This window comes from Anas acuta, chromosome 11, assembly GCF_963932015.1.
Source record: "Anas acuta chromosome 11, bAnaAcu1.1, whole genome shotgun sequence".
Lineage (NCBI taxonomy): Eukaryota > Metazoa > Chordata > Aves > Anseriformes > Anatidae > Anas > Anas acuta.
In genome coordinates this window covers 17395777-17419163 of record NC_088989.1, presented here as the reverse complement: position 1 = coordinate 17419163, position 23387 = coordinate 17395777, and the positions used below count along the sequence as shown (strand labels likewise).

The window sequence follows — 23387 nt, the reverse complement described above, 5'->3', positions numbered from 1 at the left end:
ACAACACATCTGTGCAGGCTGTTTCCACATAGGGCAATCAGTTCTCCAAGCTTGTTTTTAAGCCTCTTTCTTCCAGCCAAAGCACTCCACATACGGACACCATTACCCAGGTTGGCCATACACCTGGCTAACAGACAAGTCATCTTTTAATAGAAGCTCACAAATGAGCAATCAAAGAAACAATCTCGGAGCCCTAGTAGACATGCAGTGCCAACACACTTACACTAACGTCTGCGAGGGATTTTGTAAGAGTCTAAGTATGCCTCAGTGAAATTTCAAAACAAGCACATTCAAAGTTTCAGTGCCCGCCGAGGATAGCAACAATATATTTAAAGCTCACAGCGAACCACAGTGTGGCAAGCAGGGAGCAGCTGAAACTGGGAGATAAATTCAAATTGGCTCCTTCATTTAGAAAGGACGGGGTGGTACCGCAGGATTCTCCCTGAGATCCTCCAGCAAGTTTTGTATCCGTGTTCCAAAACAGCCGAAAGCCATTCACCTACACAACACGGCGCCTGACACAAAGAGATATTTGTAAACAGCACTGAGGTGGAGCTCATGTAAATCACCTGTGCGAGGAACAAGTGCAGTGTTGTGCTCTGCAAACAGACAAATGTTCTCCTGCTTTGGCAGTGGCACCACAGTTATCAGCACCTACTCCGTCTTCTACCTACATTTCAATAGGGGAAGGAGAGGCGTTTTAAGATGGCACAAACACACTGATTATGAAGTGGTATGTGAAGTGCCAGCTCTGTGGAGAGCAGCTTCACAGGGACCTTTTCCATGTGGGTCAATCTTGCCCCACAAGACTGGAATTCATTAAGGTCCAGACAACCAGCAAAAAGATGATATAAATCCATCCACAGAACAGCACACAGCTTAGGATCTCTCTGTCTCATCTGGGGTGGCAGAGCTCCCCGAGCAGACAGGCAGGCTGATTCTGCTGTGTTCAGAGAAGGACAAGCTCACACGAGGAACTGTGCCGTGGAAGTGCTTTATGTATGGAAATGCAGACTCTTCCTTCCCTGCAGCTCCATTTTGCACTCTGGGGAGTCTGCAGCCTTGCAGGGGAGAAAAGAAAACCACCATCTCGGGTGGCAGCTTAAGGTATTTGTTATGCATTTTTAACAAAATACTAAGCAATAAATACAAATTAATTTAATAAATGGTCTAAGCATATTTTAAATTCCAAGCCTACAGAACAGAAAACTATGTCTAGGCTGATGGCTTCATGGCTGATTAAATAACCAAACGGGATTTGGTTTTCGTAAGGAAAAAAAAAGTCAGGTTTGATAACAGAACTGATGTATCTCCATTGATGTCTCCAAGCCGCAGTCCAGTTCTAATCTGGACAGTGATAAGATCAATGACATTAGTTTAGGAACACTCGCTCTTTGCTTTATCTAGAGCAGCCAATCAAAAAGGGATTTATCTCTAGACCAGTATTTTTCCCATACAGAAGAAAAACGAAGTTCATACGGACACCAAGCACAAAGCTGGGCAAGCAAAACACATTGTTTGTTTTAAGAGGAAATTTTTAAAACTTATGATGGAATTGCTGTTAACAAGAAATCACAAAACAACAAATTATTCAAAATGCAGAACAAGTTCCAAGTTGTTCCAGCTATTAAAGTTCATGAACAAAGATTATAAGTACCGTAAAAACTTACGGAAAACTACATGGCAAGTCCGGCTTTATAAAAGACAATGGGGAATGGGAGAAGTATTGCATTCTCATGCTTGTGAACTGGACTCACGGAACATCAGATGAGTGGGACAACATAGTAGTGGTGACACAGTTATGTTCCTTGGCATATACTGTATGACATGCTTCAATTAAAAAAGGCAATCTTTATTGCTTTGAGAAGATGGGGTTGTTGCCCTGGTTTATAATCCGTACCAAAAGAGTCAGGTACGTGCATATCAAGAAAACGCAGCCTCTAAATCTCAACACTTGATTTTATCAGTTTAACGATAAATATGACAAGGTTAATAACAAAGATCACCGCTGATGGCTTTATAAAAAAATGACTTTAAGGATATTTATCCGAAGTGCTTTATAGAAACAGAGATTAAAATGGCATTAAATGGCTCTAATACCAGTGCAGACTGGGAGCCTTTTACAGCAAAAGAAAGGTGCCAGCTGACAGCAGTGGTGATGGCAGCTCAAAAGACTCACAAAGTAAAATGATTTTTTAAGACAAACAAAGTTAGATCACAAGATGCACAGATGGGTGCACATAAAAAAAATTAAAAGGGACTGAGAATATGAACAACAAAGAGGTACCAGAATAAAAAATTCCTGAAGACAAAACACAAACACTGGACAAAGTGAGCATGGTCTGAAGGGACAGCACCATATAAGAAAAAATAGAATACCCTGGACAGGAAGAGATGCCAAGATGCTCCCTGATACAAAGGAGGCTTCAGTCCTGACATTATTTTTACCAGAAGAATTAGCTAATTCCCTTGAATTGCTGAAACAATGTTCTAGTCCAACTTCTTTAAGTAATATGGAAGAAAATGATCTTTGAATTTAAAATCCAGATTAAATAATATAGGGATCTCCTGACAGCTCCAATCATAACAAATCACTTATTATTATTATTATTTGTTTGTAAGGAAGGATGGCAAGGAGCTCGTTACCATCCAACAGTGTGGAAGGCAGCTGACCAAGTATGGGCAGCCCAGCAGTTGTCATCATGACAAATAACTGCTTCAGAGTTGGTTACTGAACTCATATTCCCAAGGGCTGTACAATGGGAATTCCAGCCTCCTTCTGAACCCAGTCCTTTAAAATTGCTTTGTCTGTTTTGGCCCTAGGCTGCATATTAGAAATGATAAAAGTAGCTCTTTCATACTCAAAGCAAGACAGTTCGATTGCCAGTGTCAACATGATGAAGCGCTTATGGCTATGGGGTGGGGGGAGGAAGCAGGACTGGGGGGCCACGGGGAAGGCTCCGTAAGGCTCTGCAGTTAATGCCAGGCAAGCAGGAACAGAATTTTTCTCTCAAATGGAAGCCCAGACTTATCCCATTGTATTTTTTACCTTCTCTGTGTCAACTAGACTCCGAATTGTTGCTCTGGCAGTAATTACAAATCAAATTAATTAAAATTATTCTTACAACAAAAAGATGAAGAAATGCCACTGGAAACAATTCTATGTCTTCGACATACATTCATGCTTTTTTAATAGGAACACTTTCTCTCTTCAGAAACAGTGAAAATGTATAAGCCACAAAGAAATAAAGGGAATTTTTTGAGACGAAACCAAAGTCCTATTCTTTATGCTGACCTACATATACACTGTCATGAGATGTTCTGCAAAGTTACAGTGAACAAGCATTCAGCTTCAGCAGTAGAACAGCGTTTTTTTCCCCAACACACAAATTTGAATTAGGGACAGATTCATTCCCTATGACCCCAACAGGCTGTAGTGGCTTATTCCAGCATGTCAGATAGCTGCACTACGCTAAATAAGACTTTTCAAACATTATATTTAAAATCATCACCGAGACGCATGTAAATATTCACCAAAAGCAAGAATCAAAAGTTCAAACAGTAACTTATCTAATCCTGAAGAATTGTTCTATGAGCTTTGAAGAAATATTTGTAATAGATGTTATAAGCTCTGTAGAGACAGTGTTTCAGGAGTTTGCAAAATTCAATGTCAGTTCATAACACTGCTATGTCAGTTTGAATTTTTCAATGCTTTCACTCCTGCTGTCGTTATTTTTTTAAGAACAGATCAGAACATGCTCTAAGGAATACATGCAACATATCTTCAAGAGAAATCCAGGTAGCACTCAGTTTAAGATTTTAAACGTTACTTTTACATGATGTGTATACATTTATTGAAAATGACAGATTTTCTGCCGTATTGTAAAGCCTGAACCAAGACTGAACACAAAAACAATGTTAGTTTGAAGAGTCCATTAAAGTAGTGGATAGCATGCAGTAACCTTAATTCGATTTTACTTTATGTCCAGTAAGCTTTCACATGCTTTATTTATAAACTCTTATTTGGCAGTTTCAATTATTCTATTCCCTCGTGCTTCTCCTTTTTTGGACATCTGTTTCTTCACACATTCTGCCCCAAGGCAAATCAGCTGTCTTCACAGCTGAATGAAATTCCGCTCTCTGGCTCAAAGAGAAACATTTCTTTTTTTTGTTTAACTAGAAAGAAGCCAGTCATCAACAAGCAGAAATTCTTACCTGTAATCTGGGCTTTGGGATGCAAAGGACATTCTTCTCTCCACAAACATCTGTATAGCCTGACTTTGAAATGAAAAAAAAAATATAACCTTGTCTACCACGGGGTTTTGAGTCTGTCTTACCTATTTTACTAACATTAGGCCTTCTCCTACACATCTTGTAACAACAAAAGGTGGTTACTGGAGCTAACTTCTGCTATGCAAATAGCTTTCACAGAACCGGGCCAAGGTTTCTGAAAAAATAAAAAAACAAATCCAGCAACCATTTTTACATCCCGACTCTCACTCGTCACAGTAAGACGTTACCATCTGTTAGCTGAGACACGGTAGCCAACTGTGAGAGCAGCCTTCATTAGTACCTCGTAACATCAAACTTCCCACTGCTTCCAGTTACGTTACCGCAAACGCTGGACTGTCTTCAAAAGACACTGGCCTGCTCCCGTCCTCTGCGCTGCATCTAGCCATCAAATAACTGCACATAACTGTCATCAGAAAGTAAAATCCATAAAATTGGCATTACTTGTAACTATTCTTCTTCAGTACTCATTGCTATTAAGTGACTACGGTGCAGCAGCAGCCCAGGGTTCCTGTTGGGATGTCGTGATTCACTAAGGACTGTTTGAAGCCAACCAGAAAGTTGTTCCTTGAACTCCTGCTGCAGTCTAAGGCCAGTGTATTCCCTACGGATGGAACCAGCATGCCTTATACAGCCACACTGTTGTCATTGGTGTTCCTCTTGGCCGCCCACCTTCCTGCAGACCGAATACTCTGGCCTATTTACAGATGCATCTCTACATTCGGAGCATTTTGAGTATCAACCAAAAAGTGTCAGCTACCTGCAACTTCCTCTTCAAGCCATAATTCCTAACTGAATTCCTTCTTACAGACACCATATATTAACTGAGTTGTGACCAGTAATATGACGAAGGAAAAACAATTATATTTTAAATCAGTACAACAGAAAAACAAATGACTGGTGCATGGCTTGGAATACTGCAGAATTGTGGAAATAGCTGTTGCTATTGATCCAGAGACGAAAGTGAGACATGGGAAGGGGTAGGAGATGCAGAGAATCTGGGAGGAGGAAGTTAACAAACAGCTATATGTAGGCACATTTTCTTTACCAGAAAAGTTCTAGAAAACGTTTTACAGCCAATATACCAACGAAGAGCATCCCAAACTATCTGGAAATAAGTACCCAGTTATCAACAACAAAACAGCTTTTATAAAATCACCCATCTCTTTCCATAAAATCAAACCATCTCTGAGCTCACATTCCTCGTGTAGTCCTGACCACTTAGTTCTCTCCAATCATCTGATAAATCCAACCAATTCAGAGCCTGGCAGTAAACTTGGTGAGATGTGAGCTTTGGCAGAGGAACCAGCCTAACAAGCTCTCTGCTTGCTCCCTCTTGCCTACAACTGCAGATTATCAGACTTTCAGTGGTGGCCAATACAACTGTTTATGAATTTGCACTACAAAATGACATAGGGCATTGACCTCCCTTTAAAAATAAATCTAAAAAATGTTCCAAAGCAACAAATAAATAAATAAAGGGAAATTATGACAGTGAAGCAAAGGAGAAACTCTGCTACTCAATCAGACTCAGAGCAAATGCTTCAGCTTCAGACAGCTGTAATTTTACAGCTTTTCCTTTGCATTTAAAGGTTGAATATCAAAAGATACTCTTGCTTTTCCAACTATGTCAGTATGTCTGACAAAAATATTACCTTCTCTACAAACTTTTTGGAGTTTATTCCTTACACTGCCACAGCCATATCACCACTAGCTAGTAATCTTGCACTAGGAAATAACTTCGGAAACCGACCTGCCTTTGAAAAAAAAAAAAAATCTTGAATTTGTTCCAAAGCAAAACAAAGTTTGTTCCACGTAACAAACGTAAGAGAGTTTGTTCCATGTAACACACTTACGAGAGAACCACTGCAATTTTGAAACCTAGGACCAATGAATAATCTGGACAATTGGAACACCAAAGGAAGTCCACTTGTTAAGAGCAAACTTGTGGTATTTGATGGCCTAACATCATGTCCCGTGAGAGACATCTTTAACATGAGGCTGTCTTCTGAGAGCAAGCTAATGTACACCTTTGGTGTTAATTCAAATGAAGAAGACTCACTCAGTCACCACTTCCCTTCAGGTACTTGTTTCTGTCTTTCAAACAAACTATCACACATGACTCTCCTGTTTATGTGATAAAATCAGAATGTGTCTTTTAGTGACTAAGATCTTAATTCTGCTTTCTTTGAAGTCAACTGGAATTTTGGCATTTATTTAAACGATGAATGATCAGATCCCGAAGTGTTTGTACAGCAGCTTTGGAAAAATGCCAGTCTTAATAAAATCAATTAAAACACATTTTTAAGACACAGCCAATCAAAACATTTATTTTCAGACTCATCTCAGTATTCAGCATGTCTCTTCAGTTGAAATGCACCATGATGTTGCTTGGCAGAGGTGATACAATGCTGCAACGTGTTCTACAGATTTCATTATACAATATGCTTGTTAATGCAAGCATTTGAATCAGAAGCTTGTAAAAACTTAGCAGTCCTGAAATACTATTCACATTTTTTCCTCATCTTCACTAATGGAGTAATATCTTTGATAAATCTGACACTTCAAAGTCTTAATCCTACTGTTGGAAAAAGTTCATGAACTTGCCAAGGTTTTCCCTTTAGAAAAGAATCCTTTTTCAATTTCAGATAAGCTATAATACTTATTCTACAAAAATTGATTGTTGCTTCAATGAGAAACAAGGACACCCCAAAACTGTTGAGAGTATTATTATTATTACTACTACTTTCTAAAAGTACTAACTAATGAATGTGGAAAAAAAGATTTTTTTTCCACTGTGGCTTGTCATCACCATCTTCTTATATTTGCAGTACACAACACATTATAATAATTTGCTATTTTCAGATTTTTTTTTAGAATAATGGAGTTAGAAGTTGAGGTGTAATGATACCTGAAGGCTGCCAGGAAGAAGAGAAAAGGCATCAAATATTTCTCTTATATACCCAATTAGACACATTTGCAAAGCGCACAGGTCCATAGATCAACTGAATGCAGATATATGGTTCAATCACTTTATAGTTCCTAGTAGTCTTGTTTGAACGTGTTTTCAAAATACTAATACAAGTTCTGAATTCCTTGTAATCTTATTTATATCTTGCTGGACTATTTATATGCTTGGATTCTCTAGAATTTCAAGTCTTTTAAGTGCTGAAAGCACTCTGCAAATACCCACTTCCACATCTTGCTGTCTCTATCACAAGCACAAAGAGCAGCATATATTCTCTACTCTTAGCATTAAAATAATCTCAACATTTCTGTTCCATTATAGCAAGGGTTTTTCTTTGAGAGATGACCCAAGTGAGGCTTTGCCTTAAAATGGAAAATTAAAAAAATTTGTCGGATGTGTAAACTGCTCTGAAAAAAAGATGACTTACCATCTCTAAGTTGATGGCTAGGAAGAAATCAGTGAATAATAGTCAATATTCTGAAATGCTGCAGAGATGGCTGTGTTAATAAGAGATAGAAATTGCTAATGAAAAAACAACTGTGTGCTTATTCCATGTAAGAATACTTAGTGTTAACAGCCAGTCACACAGCAGGAAGAACCAAGTATTCTATGCTGATGTATCAACAATATAGTTATGTTAAAATTTCTATATAGCTTTTAAATAGATTTGTGTCTATTTCTAATTATGCCAAATATATGAATGTTTTAATTGTTTAAATATATATTATAAAAAACATAATACAGTTTTGTGGGGAGCAAAAGAACTTCTGGTCTTAATTACTGTATCACAATTAAATTACCTAATGTACATAAGATCTGCAAAGTCTTGGAAACAATAGTGGGTGGTGTTTCCTGGAATAGAGCGATATGTCTTATGACTGGGAAGGAACACACACCACCTCATTTTAAAGTTAAGTCACCCAGTTCAATCCGCAGAGTCAGGCAAGAATTAAGAACAGGAAACAGGGACTTCTTGTCAGGGTTACTATTCAGAGAATGGAAAACTTAATTTCGTAGCCTGAGGCAAATAGTTAGAAGTAGCTGAAGTCAATTATAATTGTTTCTACAAAATAGTGCATCCATTGCTAGGTTAAGCAGGACCACAAAAAATATATCTAATTGATTTTTACACTGCTTTTAAGATTTATGTATTGCACGAATGCACAATGCTGTAGTGTGAAAACATTCTGAACATGAGTTCAGAAAGTTAAAATTCTTCCACCATTTTACTTGGTTAAAATAAAAGTTACACTACTGAAGTCAGCATACGCGTACATACTGCATTTACATACACAAACTGAATATCAAATACAAGTCCTACAAGTAAACTCAAAGCCATTTCAGACACACAAAAAAATCTGTTAACACATATTACACATGCTTTTTTGTTACTGTTTTGTATACAATTAGAAGAGCAATGACTTAAACAAGTCTTACGTGGTTTACTTCCAATTACGTCCACTCTCCCTGGTTATCTAGAAAAAGTAATCCAATCTTTATTCTATTTCCAGCAGGCTTTGCTAGAATCAATTTTCATTTATTCATGTTGTGAGACTGAGAAAGGGAAACTCAAAAATGTTCCCAAAGCATTCATATATTTAAATTGCTCAACACTGCATTACTTACTGAAGAAAATAATGTTGTACATTAACTGCTTAGATGATACATTGCCACCAACTACCACTGTTAACTCAAAAGTGTACCAACTGACATCTGCTCTAAAAAGGTGTATTAGAACACAGAGCCCATTGTCACAAAATAGTCAGGAGTGTCTAATATACGTTGCTAAAGTTTCTACCTAGCTGTAGACATTAAATTATGAAGTTTTTACAAGCTTCTCAACACCTTAATATTTGTTTTGAAGTATATGACTTCTCTTGAAAATGGCTTGTACTAAAAACTAGTTAGGCAGATCACAGTGGAGCTGGTGAAATTATGCAATTACAGACTTCACCAAAACTGCTGCCACTCAGTCGAGATACTCTGCTTAGTTTATCTGACAAATCACAGAAGATGTGTCAGGTTTCAAACTGAGCAAGGAAGGCTTGCTTGCACCTTATTGCTCATTATGTAAGTCAATAGCAAAACTTCCTTTGGCTTCATAAGATTTTCAGCTTTTCAAAACTGGTTTTGTATGTTTATTACTACCCCTAGTTTCAACATAGTTTAGACATGTTCAACACAGTTACAAGCTTCATTATGTCAAGTACAGAAAGTAGCAACAAGCAAAGAAGCTGTCTAAATCCAAAAAGTATCACAGTTACTTTTAAGGAAAAGAGGTAACACTCTTAATAACACTAGATATTAACTTACATAAAAATTGCAGACAAGCATGACCAGAAAGGTTATGGTCAGTTCTGCTCCCAGAGATTTAAGCACTGGGCAGTCCCTACCATGCCTGAACATAGGCCCCAACTTGATGCATAACATTCTATACTAATGAGTAAATTCAAGAACTATAAAAAAATCTTGGTCACTTCCTAGCAGAAGAAACCACTAGAATTGTGAGCATAAATTACTTCAGAAAGAAGGACAGAGATGGGAACAACACTGTCTAGTAAGATTTTTTTTTTTATTTTTATTTTTAATTTGGAACAGCATTTTTTTCCCAAAGCTGTTTGTCTTGACAAAATAGAAACAGAAGCTTCCCTACAGGGAAAATAGTAGTCTCACACCAGAGAAAGCCTTAATAAGTACCAAACTGAAGTCTAGCAAAAAGTAGCCTTTTTTTCTTGCGTGTGTGTATCAACATACTCCACAATTTCAGAAGCAGTATTCACAAACAGTTGCTATGGGTAATACTTGTGTTCTAATAGCATGTCCTACGTTTAAAACCAACAAGTTGGAAAGTTTCTGAGCATGGTTAGTTATGTGCAAACTTCTCTCTCGTGTTCCTACTGCAGCAAAACTACTCATTTCTTTCATGCCATCAGCTGTGAATAATCCACAAATTAAAATCAGTGTTCAAATGATTTTTATAAAGATGGTAGCAAGAAATTTCATTAAGCAATACAATCAAGGACTACTTTTATTTTTGCTAACTCAAAAGCATAGCTAAACACATTAAGATCCCTATTATAATTAAGTACTAAACAGGAAAGCTAGTTATGAGATTTAAATGCGGCTTAAATGTTTTGAGTGATCAAAACTTTCAGAAGTGCAAGCTTATTGAAAAACAAGAACTAAGCCCAGTGATAGGTTTATGCATGAACTACAACACTTGTATGCTCTTCTCTAAGAATTATTATCCTTTTGCTTCGATTCATAGAACAAATTGGGTTTGGGAACAAATTTACTGTAACCCCCCCCCACACACACACCAAGCACGGACAACTAAACCAAGCTGCTCAGGCTTTGCTCAGTCCAATTCTGAACATCTCTGAAGTCTCAACTTCATCCTTTGCCCAGTATTTAACCACCTTCATGGTAACAAACAAACAAACGAAAAACCTTTTTCCTCACAAGAAATCAGAATTTCCCATGCTGCAGCTGTCCTGTCACTGCGTGCTTCCAGGAGGAAGCCATCTGTTTTCTCCATACGTTCCCCTCAGGTGCTTGAGCGGGCAGGAGGATTTCCCCCTCACCTTTCTCTTCACGAGGCTGAACAACCGGCTTGTCTCACATCTCCTATGCCACATGCTCCTACCCTTGAGTTGCTTTGGTGGCCACCAGCCTCTGTGTTGCACTGGGGAGCCTAAACCCAGGCCCAGCACTCCAGATGAGGTCTCACCTCCTCATCCACTGGCTACACTTCTGTCAGCACAGCTGTGGCTACCTCTCCTTGCCTCATGGACATGCTGCTGTTCAAGGAGCTGCTCATCAACCTTTATTTTCAAGCAGACATTTGAAAGTTTAGAGCAATATTAACAACTAGTAACGTGAAAAAGAGGTTGAGGAAAGCAGTAAGAATGCCTTTCAGTCAACTATTTGTCAGGGCCTGTTTTTCCCAATGAGGAACAAGGTGCAGAGGTGGAGGAGAATGGCTACCAAAGCACTGCAGTGCCTGATGTTACAGCAGGCAGAGCTGCCAAAGCACCAGAGCAGATAAAACTGGCTCTCCTCTCGTCAGTCCCAAACAGCTTCAAGTCTCCTGGGCAATTGACCGGTGTCTGCTGAAATCTAAGATTCTCTCTTGGGGTCTCATTTACTGGAGTGTTACAAAAGTAGTTTGCAAGCAACTGTATAGGAAACTCATCATTTTAAGCCTTCTCCTCAGCCTGTACTGTCTAATGTCACTGTCCTCACTCTCTAAAGAATTACTCCCACTAGAAAGGAACAAGCTGCAAGCTCTGTGACTTCTTTTGACACGTCAAGAAATGAACCAAGGCTAAAGGCTGATGTTAGCTGTAACATTTCACACCCTTCATAGATACGTCAGACTAACTACTTGACTACTGTGCAATTAACATTTTTATGTGTAAATTATCAGTAAGAAATTATTGATTTGGTGTCCCACTGCTTAAATTCACCATTTTGCCTTCCCACATATGCCAGAATTGCATACTTAGGAAAACAAATTTTGTATTGCAAGTGCAGTGCCCTAATTAGCTTTGTGGGACTATTTAAAAAAAACAAACATACAAACAAAAAACTACTCCAAATATTATGAGAAGTTTTTCTAGAATGGTTCCAGAATAAAGACCTCTCCTGCTTGCATTGTTGCTATTTTAATGTAAAAATCTTGCTGCTTCACCATATTATTGTTTAACTGGCTACTACAGTCAACTATTGCTCTGTAAAATTACAAATGTTTATGGCTGAACGTTATTAGTAGCAGAACTTTTCTTCACCTTCATACAAATGAATCCTGCTTGTAATCAGAGCTGTTTTACAACATGCCCCTTTTCTGCAAGTTAACCTTGATCTTCATTGGAAACCAGATTTCAATACCTATTCAAAGAAGTGACTTCCCCATAAACAATACCATAACAAACACTATAGTAAATGAAACAATGGACAGGTATAATTTTTTTTTTTTGACTACAAGGAAAAATTCAGTTAAAATAAACAGTTAAGCACTTGTTTTATTTAGTTAAGACCAAGTCCAAATAAAGAAAGGCACACATTCAATTTAAGATTATTTTCCTGCAAACAGGAAAAACAGTATCTTTAAAGCCAAACTGTATTTGAGTTTTTGCTCCAAATTTTAAAATATGCAACACATTTCATTAGGAAAATTCCCCAAAAGAAAACTTACACAGTCAACAACTATTGCATGACTGATAAATATTTTTCTGTTTAGGACAACAGAACCAAAAATAGCATGAAGGTACAAATACTTCCAAAAAAACAGCACTTATTAGGACTTCTCAAAAAAGATTTTACCGCCTTCTTCATTTTCAAAACATTGCATATAATAGAGCACATGCAACTATATTCTAATTTGCTGGATTTTAGAGAGCATCTTACATAACTCAAGGGATTGCAAGCATTTCTACAGCTGTCTGGATGCAAAATAAAAACCACCCCACCAACAAGGAATTCCTTCCTTCTTTATACCACTTTCAGAAGGACCATATTGTCTCAGCTACAATTTTGATTCCTAGTTAGTTAGCAAATTAACTAAAAAGTCAAAACCGAAACAGAATCAGCCTTGTTCACATGCTGGCAGTCTAGAAGAACACACCTAGAAACAAACTGTGGAAAAGAAAGTGGAGATGGAGGGAGGCATTGGCTCCCTGTTAGCTTGGATGCCTATTCAATACCATTGCTTCTCTGGAAATGCTAGCCAGATACATCTATGACAATTTTTCATAACTTAATTACAAGTCTTACAAGTAAGTTTATTTTCCAGTTGTATGTCCTAACTTGGTTGATATTTTTAAATTGCTTTCTTATGATGCACCCAGGGAAACAAAGACAAGCAAGGGCTACTGTGTTTTGAAGAGCTGCAAGACATTTGTGAAGGCATAAAGACCTGAAATTCAAGCCAAACTCCTCCTCTTTTTTCTTTTACTCAAATATTTGATGAATAACACCATCAGTACCCAGAAAATGCTAAGCCTCTTGGATCAGCTAATGACTCAGAGGGCAAGATAACCTGCTTCTTTCAGGTATAGTTTATTTGCCTAACATTTCCAAAGACTCACGGTACATTGTTTAAATCATGAGACAACACTCTACAAACATGAAGCCAAATCAGTTCAGCTCAAGTATTAACAATAAAAGCTCCTTTCAAATAGTAGCTAGCAAAAAATGTCAGACTCAGCCCTACATACTAGCACAGTTTAGGAGCTAAGTGCATACAAAAGCCACTGTCCAAATTTGCACTTAGTGTTATTTTTATCCCATAGTTCAAATATCTGAAGATGAGCATTGTAATACACTGGAATGAAATTTGACTGCTGCACTGAAAAAAAAAAAATAGATTTAGGCTACTTCCAATACAACTTTTATATTCAGACCTTTTAAATCCCTTCCTTAGCAACAAAACACAACAAAACATAAATATAAAACTAATTTATTACCTACATCTTCATTGCTTAAGCTTCTTCTTTTCCCTGCTAGTCAGCTGAATGTGTCAGACTCCTATAAGAAACTGCATTAGTCAGTGGCCTAAAGCTACAGTGGCAGTGCAAGGTGCCACTTGCTGAAGGGACAATTTATTTATTATACCTGTGAAGAAGGGAGCGTATGAAACCAGATACATCTGAGATATGGTAACTGCCAAGGGTAAGACAATGCAACTGGGAACTCAGTTTTGTAAAACTTGCATTCCTGTTTATTAAGTTTGAATTTCTGTTATTTTCCCAAGGAAAAGTTACTGATGTTACCTGGGAAAAGTCTGCTACATAAGAGCCAGCTTTCAAGAAGGGAATATGTGATCTTCTTTCAAATTCAATTATGTTAATTACAAAGTAATTTATAACCCGAAGATGTTGACTGGCACTGAGTAACTTCAAGGAGTTTAAGATCTCAGAGAAGAGCACTGCATGTGAAAATTCTGATAGATGTTGAGAAACTCCCCATGGGCTTCACTTAAATCAATCCTTCATCTCCTAAAACACACAGTAATACTGCAAGCATCATACAAATACTTCAGATGTAATCTACTCTAATTCCCTTCCCGTTTCAACAGAGAAACATCTGGAGCTGTGTTTCGTAAAGATATATTTTATAATATATATATAATAATGATAATATGTGCATTTTTTAAAAAGTTATTAATTAAAATTATACCTCTTATAATGGCATAGTAACTGTACAGTAACTGCACTAACTGTAATTTGTGACGTGAAACAAGAACGCCACTAATTTGAATGTTAATAAAAATACTTAAACTAAATGCAAATAACAGGAACGGAGAAACCCTGTCTGCACTATGGAAAGAACTGCAGGAATAAATTAGCATTACAGTTGCAATCATAAATGACCATGCCTAGAAACCTTACTTTATTATAAGTGCATCACAATAGCAAAGCTTGAATGGACATTCTCCAGACAGCCGTAGTCCCTCTTTTGTTAGAGAAGTGAGTTTATGGCTGAAAGTTTTGTGCAAAACACCCTCATAAAAACACATGATATTTGCATAGGAATGGCTTTCACACAATTTGATTAGCAGCAAGATCCTGTATGCTAGTATGGAAGAAAAGTCTGCTCTTTGCTAAACTTATGGATTGACATGTATATTTCAGAACTGAAATAAAACCAAATATTGTCTAATTCACCATAGATATTTTGTTACGTTATTGTCAGAATGCAAGCACCCATGTCAAATCAAGTACATATGCATTTGTAATCAGGCACAGAAAACAGTGCAAAGATGAAATAGATGGTAACTAAACTCACTGGAAAAATACATCTCTTTCTGTTGGACTACAGAAAGAAATCAAAAATGACTGCATGCCTAGCTAAGTATGTGCTGTTTCAATTTCAGATGCTTTTTATTTTGTAACTAGAACTATCATAGAGAAAATAAAAATCAGCATTCACTTTGCCTTTTCTTCCTTTTATTTTTTTTTTTATAATAGGTTCTGCTTTCTTTCTAGCTTCTCCCCAGTGCCCCTAATTATCACACAATCTGCTAACATCAGATGTCTAAACTCACATTAGTGTTTTAGTTATCCTGTGAAAGCAGTCAGGCAAATACTTGATTAAATATCTTTAACTATACCCTCTAGTTAACATAGTTTAAAAAGAAGGAATAGTTGATTTAAGCTTTGCAGAAGCATCGTGGTATCCTAGGAAACCACAGCACAGAACCAAGGAACACTGCATGACAGCAACGAATCAGACAAACAGCATGCAAACAGGATGAAGAGATACACATTGCAGTCTACTTTTCCAATTTAAGTCGCCCTTCAATTATGCCATAATGCATCTACTAATTAGTAAGAACGCAGTTTGGGTACATGCTAGATTAAAATTATTTATAATGCAAAACACCACACAGTCATGGCACAGCAAGTCCTGATGCAGCCTTAATGAAAATTAGCACAAGAGCAATACAGTTGCATCAAAAGCAGTGACAAACATCATGCTGGTGCTGCTGAACAGTACATTATACCCAGACCTACTATAATATTCACCACCTGAGAATGTGTGTGGGTGTCAAACAAATACTCTGGAGACATTTCTTATGATTTCATTCAGTTTGTATTCAATATAATAGGAAAAATGAATTTCCAGAGTGTGGGGTCAAATTCTAGTGAGATACAAGAAGATACAAACTCAATATCCCAGTGAAGATTATATTTATGTTTGTCAATCATGCTAGTAACTAGGTCAGACAAAGAAAACATTTTATTCTTCAAATCATAATTATTGAAGAAATGCTAAGAAGTATAAAAAGGAAGAAAAGTTTGAATAAATTTAAATAAAAGTGGATGCTGAAGAACAACCAGAATAAATGTAACTTGTAAGAGCAACGCAAATTCAAATGATAAAATAAATCTTGCAGAAAACATACTACACAATTTAAACCATTTCTTTTGTTTGCTTTACTGTCTGTAAGTAGTTAGTACACAATAAAATACACATAGGTGTATTTTACACAAAAAATTAAAAAAGTGAGCTAAATTTGTATATAATTCAAGCATTAAAAATTATTAAATATTATAACTGGTTAAACAAGTAGGTATTAGGGCGTAACAGTTAACGTTCAGTGTCTCTATAACATTCAATTACATCTCACGTGAACAATAAGTATCAGTAACTGATACAGAACTTAATAACAACAGATACTCAGGGATAAACCAGAGTTAAGAAAGAACTTAAACCAACAAAAACTTATTTTGACTGAGATGACTAGCTGGATTGCTTGAAAAAGCATTAATACTTTTAAAATATATTTTTTTTTTGTGTGCAGGTGTGTGTGCAGCTTTCAGGATGCATAGCTTTGTCACCTCCCTATGAAGTGGAAGTGGTTTATGTACGACAAGTATTTGGAAAAATTCAGCATAACACTGCCATTTCACTCACTTGTTTCTGATGTTTTCTTCATTTTGCCTCAGGAACTGCTGTTTTCCATTTTACTCATGGTTGTGTCATGTATCAGTTAAAACAAAAAAGAAAATGGAAGCTTTATGAAATGGAGGTTCACTACCTATGCTACGACAGCCTACGCTGCAGCAACTGAATCAATACCTACCTGATATAAATGGGGCACGCTCGAAGGAAAGCACTCTCACTATGGGTGTTGACAATGTGAACTCAGAGCAATCCATGTTTCATGTAGGTGTGTTTTTCAGAGTTGTACTAGCTCAGGTTCCAATCAGAGTCTGTTTGTTGTTTTTTTTTTTTTTTTTTTCTCCTCTACACCAGCCCTTTGAACACTCTCCCCAGCAAGGAACATCCTTGTCATTCTGTAAGATCTTTCTTTTCGTACGAGGTGTTACTCTAGGGCATGTTCACTGAGAAAAGGTTGTGATATTGGCTTTTAGTCAGCTTGGTTGCATCCTTGCACAGAGCAACACTGAACTAGAAGAGGACTCGGCTAACAGACACGCAGCCAGAAGGAGGCAGACATGAGACAGAGGTGATGCGCCCCGGGTCACAGCACAGACCTAACTGTGGCCACATTGCCTACGTGCTTTTCTTCTTGGAAAAATATAATTCAAACGTCTGTCCTCAGCTCCAACACCCCTTAAAAACCCTGCTAACTCTGCAGAGTTAGGAAAGAAGAAGCAGGAGGCCTCACCACCGTTACTGTAAAAACCAAAGGTGCATTCAGGCTCAATTTACGAGAGTTAAAGCAGCCTTGCATGAGCCATATTGAACCAAAGCCATGCCAAATATTTACTGAACACAGAAATACCTCTAGCTAGTTTTTCTGCCGTTTCTAAAAGGTAATGCTCTGGTTATTGATGAGGCAGCCATATATGCAATTTTCTTTCTTCAAAAGGACCTCGTTTGTGGGTCACACACGAGTGCTCAGCCCTGCTGCATGGAAGCCTGCTGTGGAGCCACACTGCGGTTCCAGCAGACAAACTTTAAATAAGAACCTTGCTGTTCTCTTCCCTAAAAGGGAACTGATAAACATCTGGTCTTTGGAAATTACTTTGTGATGTTTGGATTTTGTACCAGCAAACTACTTTCACACACTGTGGTATATCATCACATGATATTGTACTTTTCCAAGAAAAACCTAGTAAAATGAAAATACTTCATTACCATGAACTCTTGGTTCTTAAAAGTTACATAATTACTGTGCAATCTCTTATAAGATCTTATTTATTTTAACTTTAATTATTCACTTCAATGAAAGGATTATTTCATAAAACAAATCTTTACATTTAAAAAAAATCTTTTTTTTTTTTTCTTCTCTGTATATATATTTTGTTTACCACATGCCAAACTGTTATTTCATGTATGTGAAAAGAAAACTGGATTGAATACATATGAAATAAACTATTGGCAAAAGAATTGCAAGGGCTTGCCATTGAGAAGATTAGATTCACAAGAAACGCCTTTTACTTTTTCCAAAATCAACAAAATTATTAAAAAAAGAAGTCATAAAAAGAGAATGAAAAGATTTGTTTGAAAGAGGAAGGGATTTTTCAGGTAACTCTAAATTTCCAAGTTATTTAATTATTCTTAAAAGACTTGCACATTTCTATCGTATGTTGACCAGAATACTATGGTTCACCAGACTATGTAAACTCAGAAAAATATGAATTACACTTTTTTTAAAATTAAAGTTTCATTTGAGAAACTCAAGACTATATTACACACTTGTTTAGAAACACTGAAAACTCCTAATTATGCCACCAACAATTCTGAGTAGACTTTGTAGAACGAACACTTAAAGTCTTCATCTTTCATTAATTTTTATTCAATCTTGCATTGTGCATAGCCTAAATGACAATCTATTTTGGCCAATAAGGAGCACTGTGTTTCCTTAATTTGAAAAATCAAGAGATAGAATAGATTAAAAACCATAGTCTTGATATACCATATGATTTACTAAAGACTAAAAGTTAATTTCAAGAGAGGAATTTGTTGCACATACAGTGTTTGCATCTCTTCAGTTGTTAAGCTGTGGAATAAGATTGTTTTCAGCCAAATTCATGCTTGTAAAATTTTAAATGAAATGATTTCATTAAGCAGCTTCATCTCAAAAAACTTGCACAGATTCAGGTTCTAGAAGAGTTCTGTAGGTGAGGATTTTCTAACAGGAATCTTGAAGATAGAGCGCGAGCAGAGAAGGCATACAACTTTGGGAGAAAAAGTAGCATAAAGCTGCTACACAGTTATACTATTCTAAAGAAATATTTTCTTAAATTGTTTCTATTTATCGTGTATATACTTTATCTGTAATGTACCAAGAATCAGAATTAACTATACCATCGGCTATTTTATTATATTCCTCATCCAAAACAGTTCAACTACACAGCTAAGGCAACTTACCATTTGTTTTGACTTCACAACAACCAAAATTAAATGATGAAATCTATGAAATACTCACTTTTAAAATTATTTTAAAGCTAGTAATTTTCTCTTTTTTTTCCAAATCTTTACAGGTGGAAAAACACTGAAAGTGAGTTTGAACTCCCTGACAAAAGCCACACAAAAGCAGAAACAAAACTTGGATTGGATTCAAGGATCATCCCTGATTGCTCCTTTTCTGCTAGAAATGCACATTCTATTCCAAACCCAAAAGAAAAACAAAAGATGTGAGAAGGTTTATGACAAATTAAACTGTCCTTTTATGCCTGTCCCGAACACAGATTTTGGTTCAAAATAAGTTACTATGCAAAAAGTCACACTTCCACAACACAGCACAAAATACAGTCAGATTAAAATGCTTAGATGTTTTGTTAGCATAAATTGTTGCCTTTCAACTATTTGGTTTCTCCTCTCCCATAGTAGCTCTGAGAAGATCCTAGCAGGTATGAACATGCTCTCTTTTAATTACAGAACTGGATTACTGCTGTAACTGATTCCCAGTTTCAGCAAATTATAATCAAGTACCCATTGTGCATAGCAATCATTTAATGGCCGAAAAACCATAATAAAGAAAGCTTTAATGAAGAAAGCTGGAAACTTGCCAAATTTTTATGGCAGTGCACTCAAAAAGAAAGAGTTATAATCTGTATTTAAGATTAAGAGAACCTTTTAATCCAGATGGCCAGAATTAAACAAGGCAGTGTAGGCAAATTTTGATCAAAAGCTTGTACAACATGAAAGTACCGAAATTCCCCCAGTAAATGACTGCTAATTATATAAGAGGTTGCATGTTCATTTTGTATTGCAAAGAACATTGAGGAAAATACAATATGAATGTGTTGCTTCCTCTGTGATAATTCACTTTCTCCGCTAACCTTTTTAATGGCAAGACATTTATTCGCTGCCATTTATTTGAGGCAGTTCCATAACAAAATTTTAATGGAGTTTGCTAAATGAATTACAAATTATTTCAGATTAGTATACGTGTACTTTTAAGATACAGCTGAGTAAACTAAAGCTGCCGCAACAGCAACTTGAAAAGGCTTTAACCTAGTTCCAATATTGTATTATTAATACTGATGACATCCAAGTTTCAATTTGGTCTCCTCTCCCTTAATTCACTGGAACTGCTGACACACGATTTAGTAACGTTAGCTTTCCCTAATTCATCTCCCAGTCAGCAGAAAGGACATGAGATTTTCTCTTTTGCATATGTCCCACTCTAATGGGACCGTTCATCCCTGCAGACGTGTAGCTGGATGGGGCGAACGGGACTGCCTTCCCTACGGCTGCTGGGAGCCTTTCTCCCTGACCGGACAGCATCCTCCGGGATCAAGAGAATTCATATCCAGAAACCGCAGAGTATTTCTAAATCCCTAAAACTAAAATTATCCTTCAGCAACTAAGAAGTAAATGTATTGCTTTTTATACAGCAATATAGAAGTAATAGATTGCTTTTTAATGGCCTTCTTTCTGCTTCTGCTGGTTACATCCGAATGCCAGAGTGCAGCAGTAAACATGGAAGATTTTTCAGCTCCTCAGTAATAAAAATCCATACCTTCTGCAAAGGCTTTTTATGTTGTTGAAAGAAAACCTCTAGGATATTTGTTAATGAACCAGAAATCAGAGAATTCAATAAAGCCTGAAGTTACACAAACCCAGCAACTCTTACCCACTAAAAATACCCAAGCGAGAACCCAGTTTGCACACCTACTTCTGGAGCTTACACTCACTTTTTTGATGTTTCTGCTGAGGCCAAGCCAGTGCTGAACCATGATATAAATCACTTCAGCATTGTTATGAGTCAAGAAAACTGATTCAGTCCAAACAGTGAGGATGCCCCTGTGAGGAGCTATGTAACAGAGACACTGCAAATCCCAGTGTGTACAGAGCAGCACCGCTTCGTAGCATCTTGCTCCCTTCCTGAGCCCTGGGAATATCCACCAGCAGACCATGATCTGTCACCTCTGCACGCTGATGCTATCCCTGTGCGGCTCTGGAAAACCACAAAGCGATCTGCTTTTTGACAGAGTGACTTTTTGCAGTTGCTTAATTAAGGTGGTTTTAGTTGGAAGGAGATCACTGTACCTTTGATTTGTATTTTTTCATTTTCTGATTTTCTGACAGAGGTAACCTTTGAAGATCTGCCAGGCTCTCTTAAATAAAAAAAAAAAACAACAAACTGTAAAATCAGATCAGCCTAAGTCTCTGTATCGATCTCCACAGTTGCTCTTTATACTTCTGCTATTCATGTGCAAATACAGCAGAAGGCTTTAGTTATCTCTGCTAACTCATCTCCAGCTCCCAGCTACAGAACAGGGTCTGCTTGCACACCCAGAGCAGCACAGCACTGCAACTTTTCTGCAGTTCCCAATTCTACTTAACAGATTAAAGGAGCTGAGAACATGACAACACACAGGTTTGACAGAAGAGTGGAAACTAAGGTTGAAGTGTCTGTCTGAAACCCCAGGCAACAGGTTCATACTGGCTGCATAACATTTTTCCATTTCTAAGTGTTGTAATTTCCCCTGTGAGCTCACTCGGGGTTAGCTTAATATTATTGACACAAATCAAAATCAGAAAAAATATTGCAGCAGCTGAACATGATCTGAATTAAAATTGTACTTGTGATAACAGGATCTCTTGGATTGTTTGCAGATTGTGCAGTAGAAAGCAAAACTTGTCCAAAAGCAACAGCAAAAACTTTTATAGGCATGCGACTCTGACTCCCTTGGGCAATGAACAACCAAATGATGTTAACTCCCCCTTCCCCCAAATTTTTAAAATTAAACTCTTCTGCAACTATCAACAATATCAGGGTTTCTACTGCACCAAGACATGTTGCTGTCACACCGATGGTGTACTGGTTAATTGTGCCAGTACAATATGAACTGTCACTTGCAGTAGCTTACACATAGGGCTGCAAAAGCCAATACCAACACTACTATTATTATGGCCAACTATCAGCTAAAGCAACCCTTTTACCCTAGAAAAGAAGCAAGGAAAAAAAATAATCACATGTGAAATTTATTATTAATGAAAAATACAGAAGGAAAACTAATTGAGGAAAAAAAGATCTAAGTAGCTAAAACAACTGCAAAATAATGAAAAAAAAAAAAGTAGAAAGAGAACAGCTGGCCTATGTAACTGAACTATTCTGGCTCTTCTTCCAGAACCCGTGGAAATCCATGAACCAACACCATGCTTGGTCCTGTATCTGCAGCTGCTGATGAACAGCATTTAGTCATGGTCCAACGCTCTACTCTCAACTAAGAGAATTCTTATTACAATTAAATTAAAAATTACAAAATGCCATGCTGAAATAAACATCGGAGAACAAATTAATGTAAAATACACATTAAAAACGTCGCCCCAAATCATTGTATTGTTTATTTGTGGAATGCTTGCAATTGTTTTTTAAGGGAGTCATAAAAATTCCTCACTCACCAGGACTCCATTCATGAGGGCAATGAATTTCCAGAGGACCTGATTTTTTTATACAACTCAAGAGAAATATTTTTGGATACAAATTAAAAAAAAAAAAAAAAAAGTTTTAAAACTAATAGTTTATTCCTTAAACTGAGCAGAAACTTGCCTGAAACATAAACAATGAAAACTGAAAAAAAATAAAGACCACAAGTCTTGTAAGCTAAATACAATACCCATTGTCTGGACTTCCTTATTTCCATGAAGAACATCTGATTTTCATTTTGGATTAGAACATTCAGCTAAAATTACTAATATAGTGGGATTCAATTTAATTTAATTGCAAAATTTCAAGGAGAACAACTTTAGCTATGATCTGATCGCTGTTCCATAACCGAATTCACATTCTAACTCTGGAAACAGCAATTCTAATCTAATGTTGAATCCTAGCTGAACAAGGTTTTGATGATCTCACAGTGAACAGTAGTTCTCATCAGAAAAAACAGCACATAAAACTCGGATCAACTGGCAGCTTTTGTCACTGCTTAGCCAGGGAAAATTTGGCTAGCGGCTCGCTATCTTTGCAATTCCAAGAACTTCCAGTATTTTTCTGTGAAGAGATACTCACGTGCCAGAGATAAAAGCTAGACTTAATACGGGCTCAAGTCAATGGTGAGAACAACACTGTCAAACTTCTCGCTGGTATTTCACTTACTTGGCTGTTCTGCCCAGAGTGTAGCAACAGACAGGGATCTGGGCTGAACGCGTGAACAGGCCGCAACGGGGGGCTCCTCCTGCCCGACTGCATGCGTGGGGG

The 23387-nt window shown here is 37.1% G+C and overlaps 1 protein-coding gene across 9 annotated transcripts in view; it reads right to left on the bottom strand.

The window, feature by feature from the left end:
• Positions 1–23387, bottom strand: part of ATG7 (autophagy related 7) — a 105112-nt gene that overhangs the window by 20042 nt on the left and 61683 nt on the right. Inside the window, exon 19 of one of the 9 annotated variants that reach the window (XM_068694050.1) lies at positions 4216–4278. The exons of the other annotated variants lie outside the window; for them this stretch is intronic. Within the exon in view, the coding sequence (XP_068550151.1) occupies positions 4216–4278 (63 nt within the window). The remainder of the gene's footprint in view (positions 1–4215; positions 4279–23387) is intronic. 9 annotated transcript variants of the gene reach the window in all.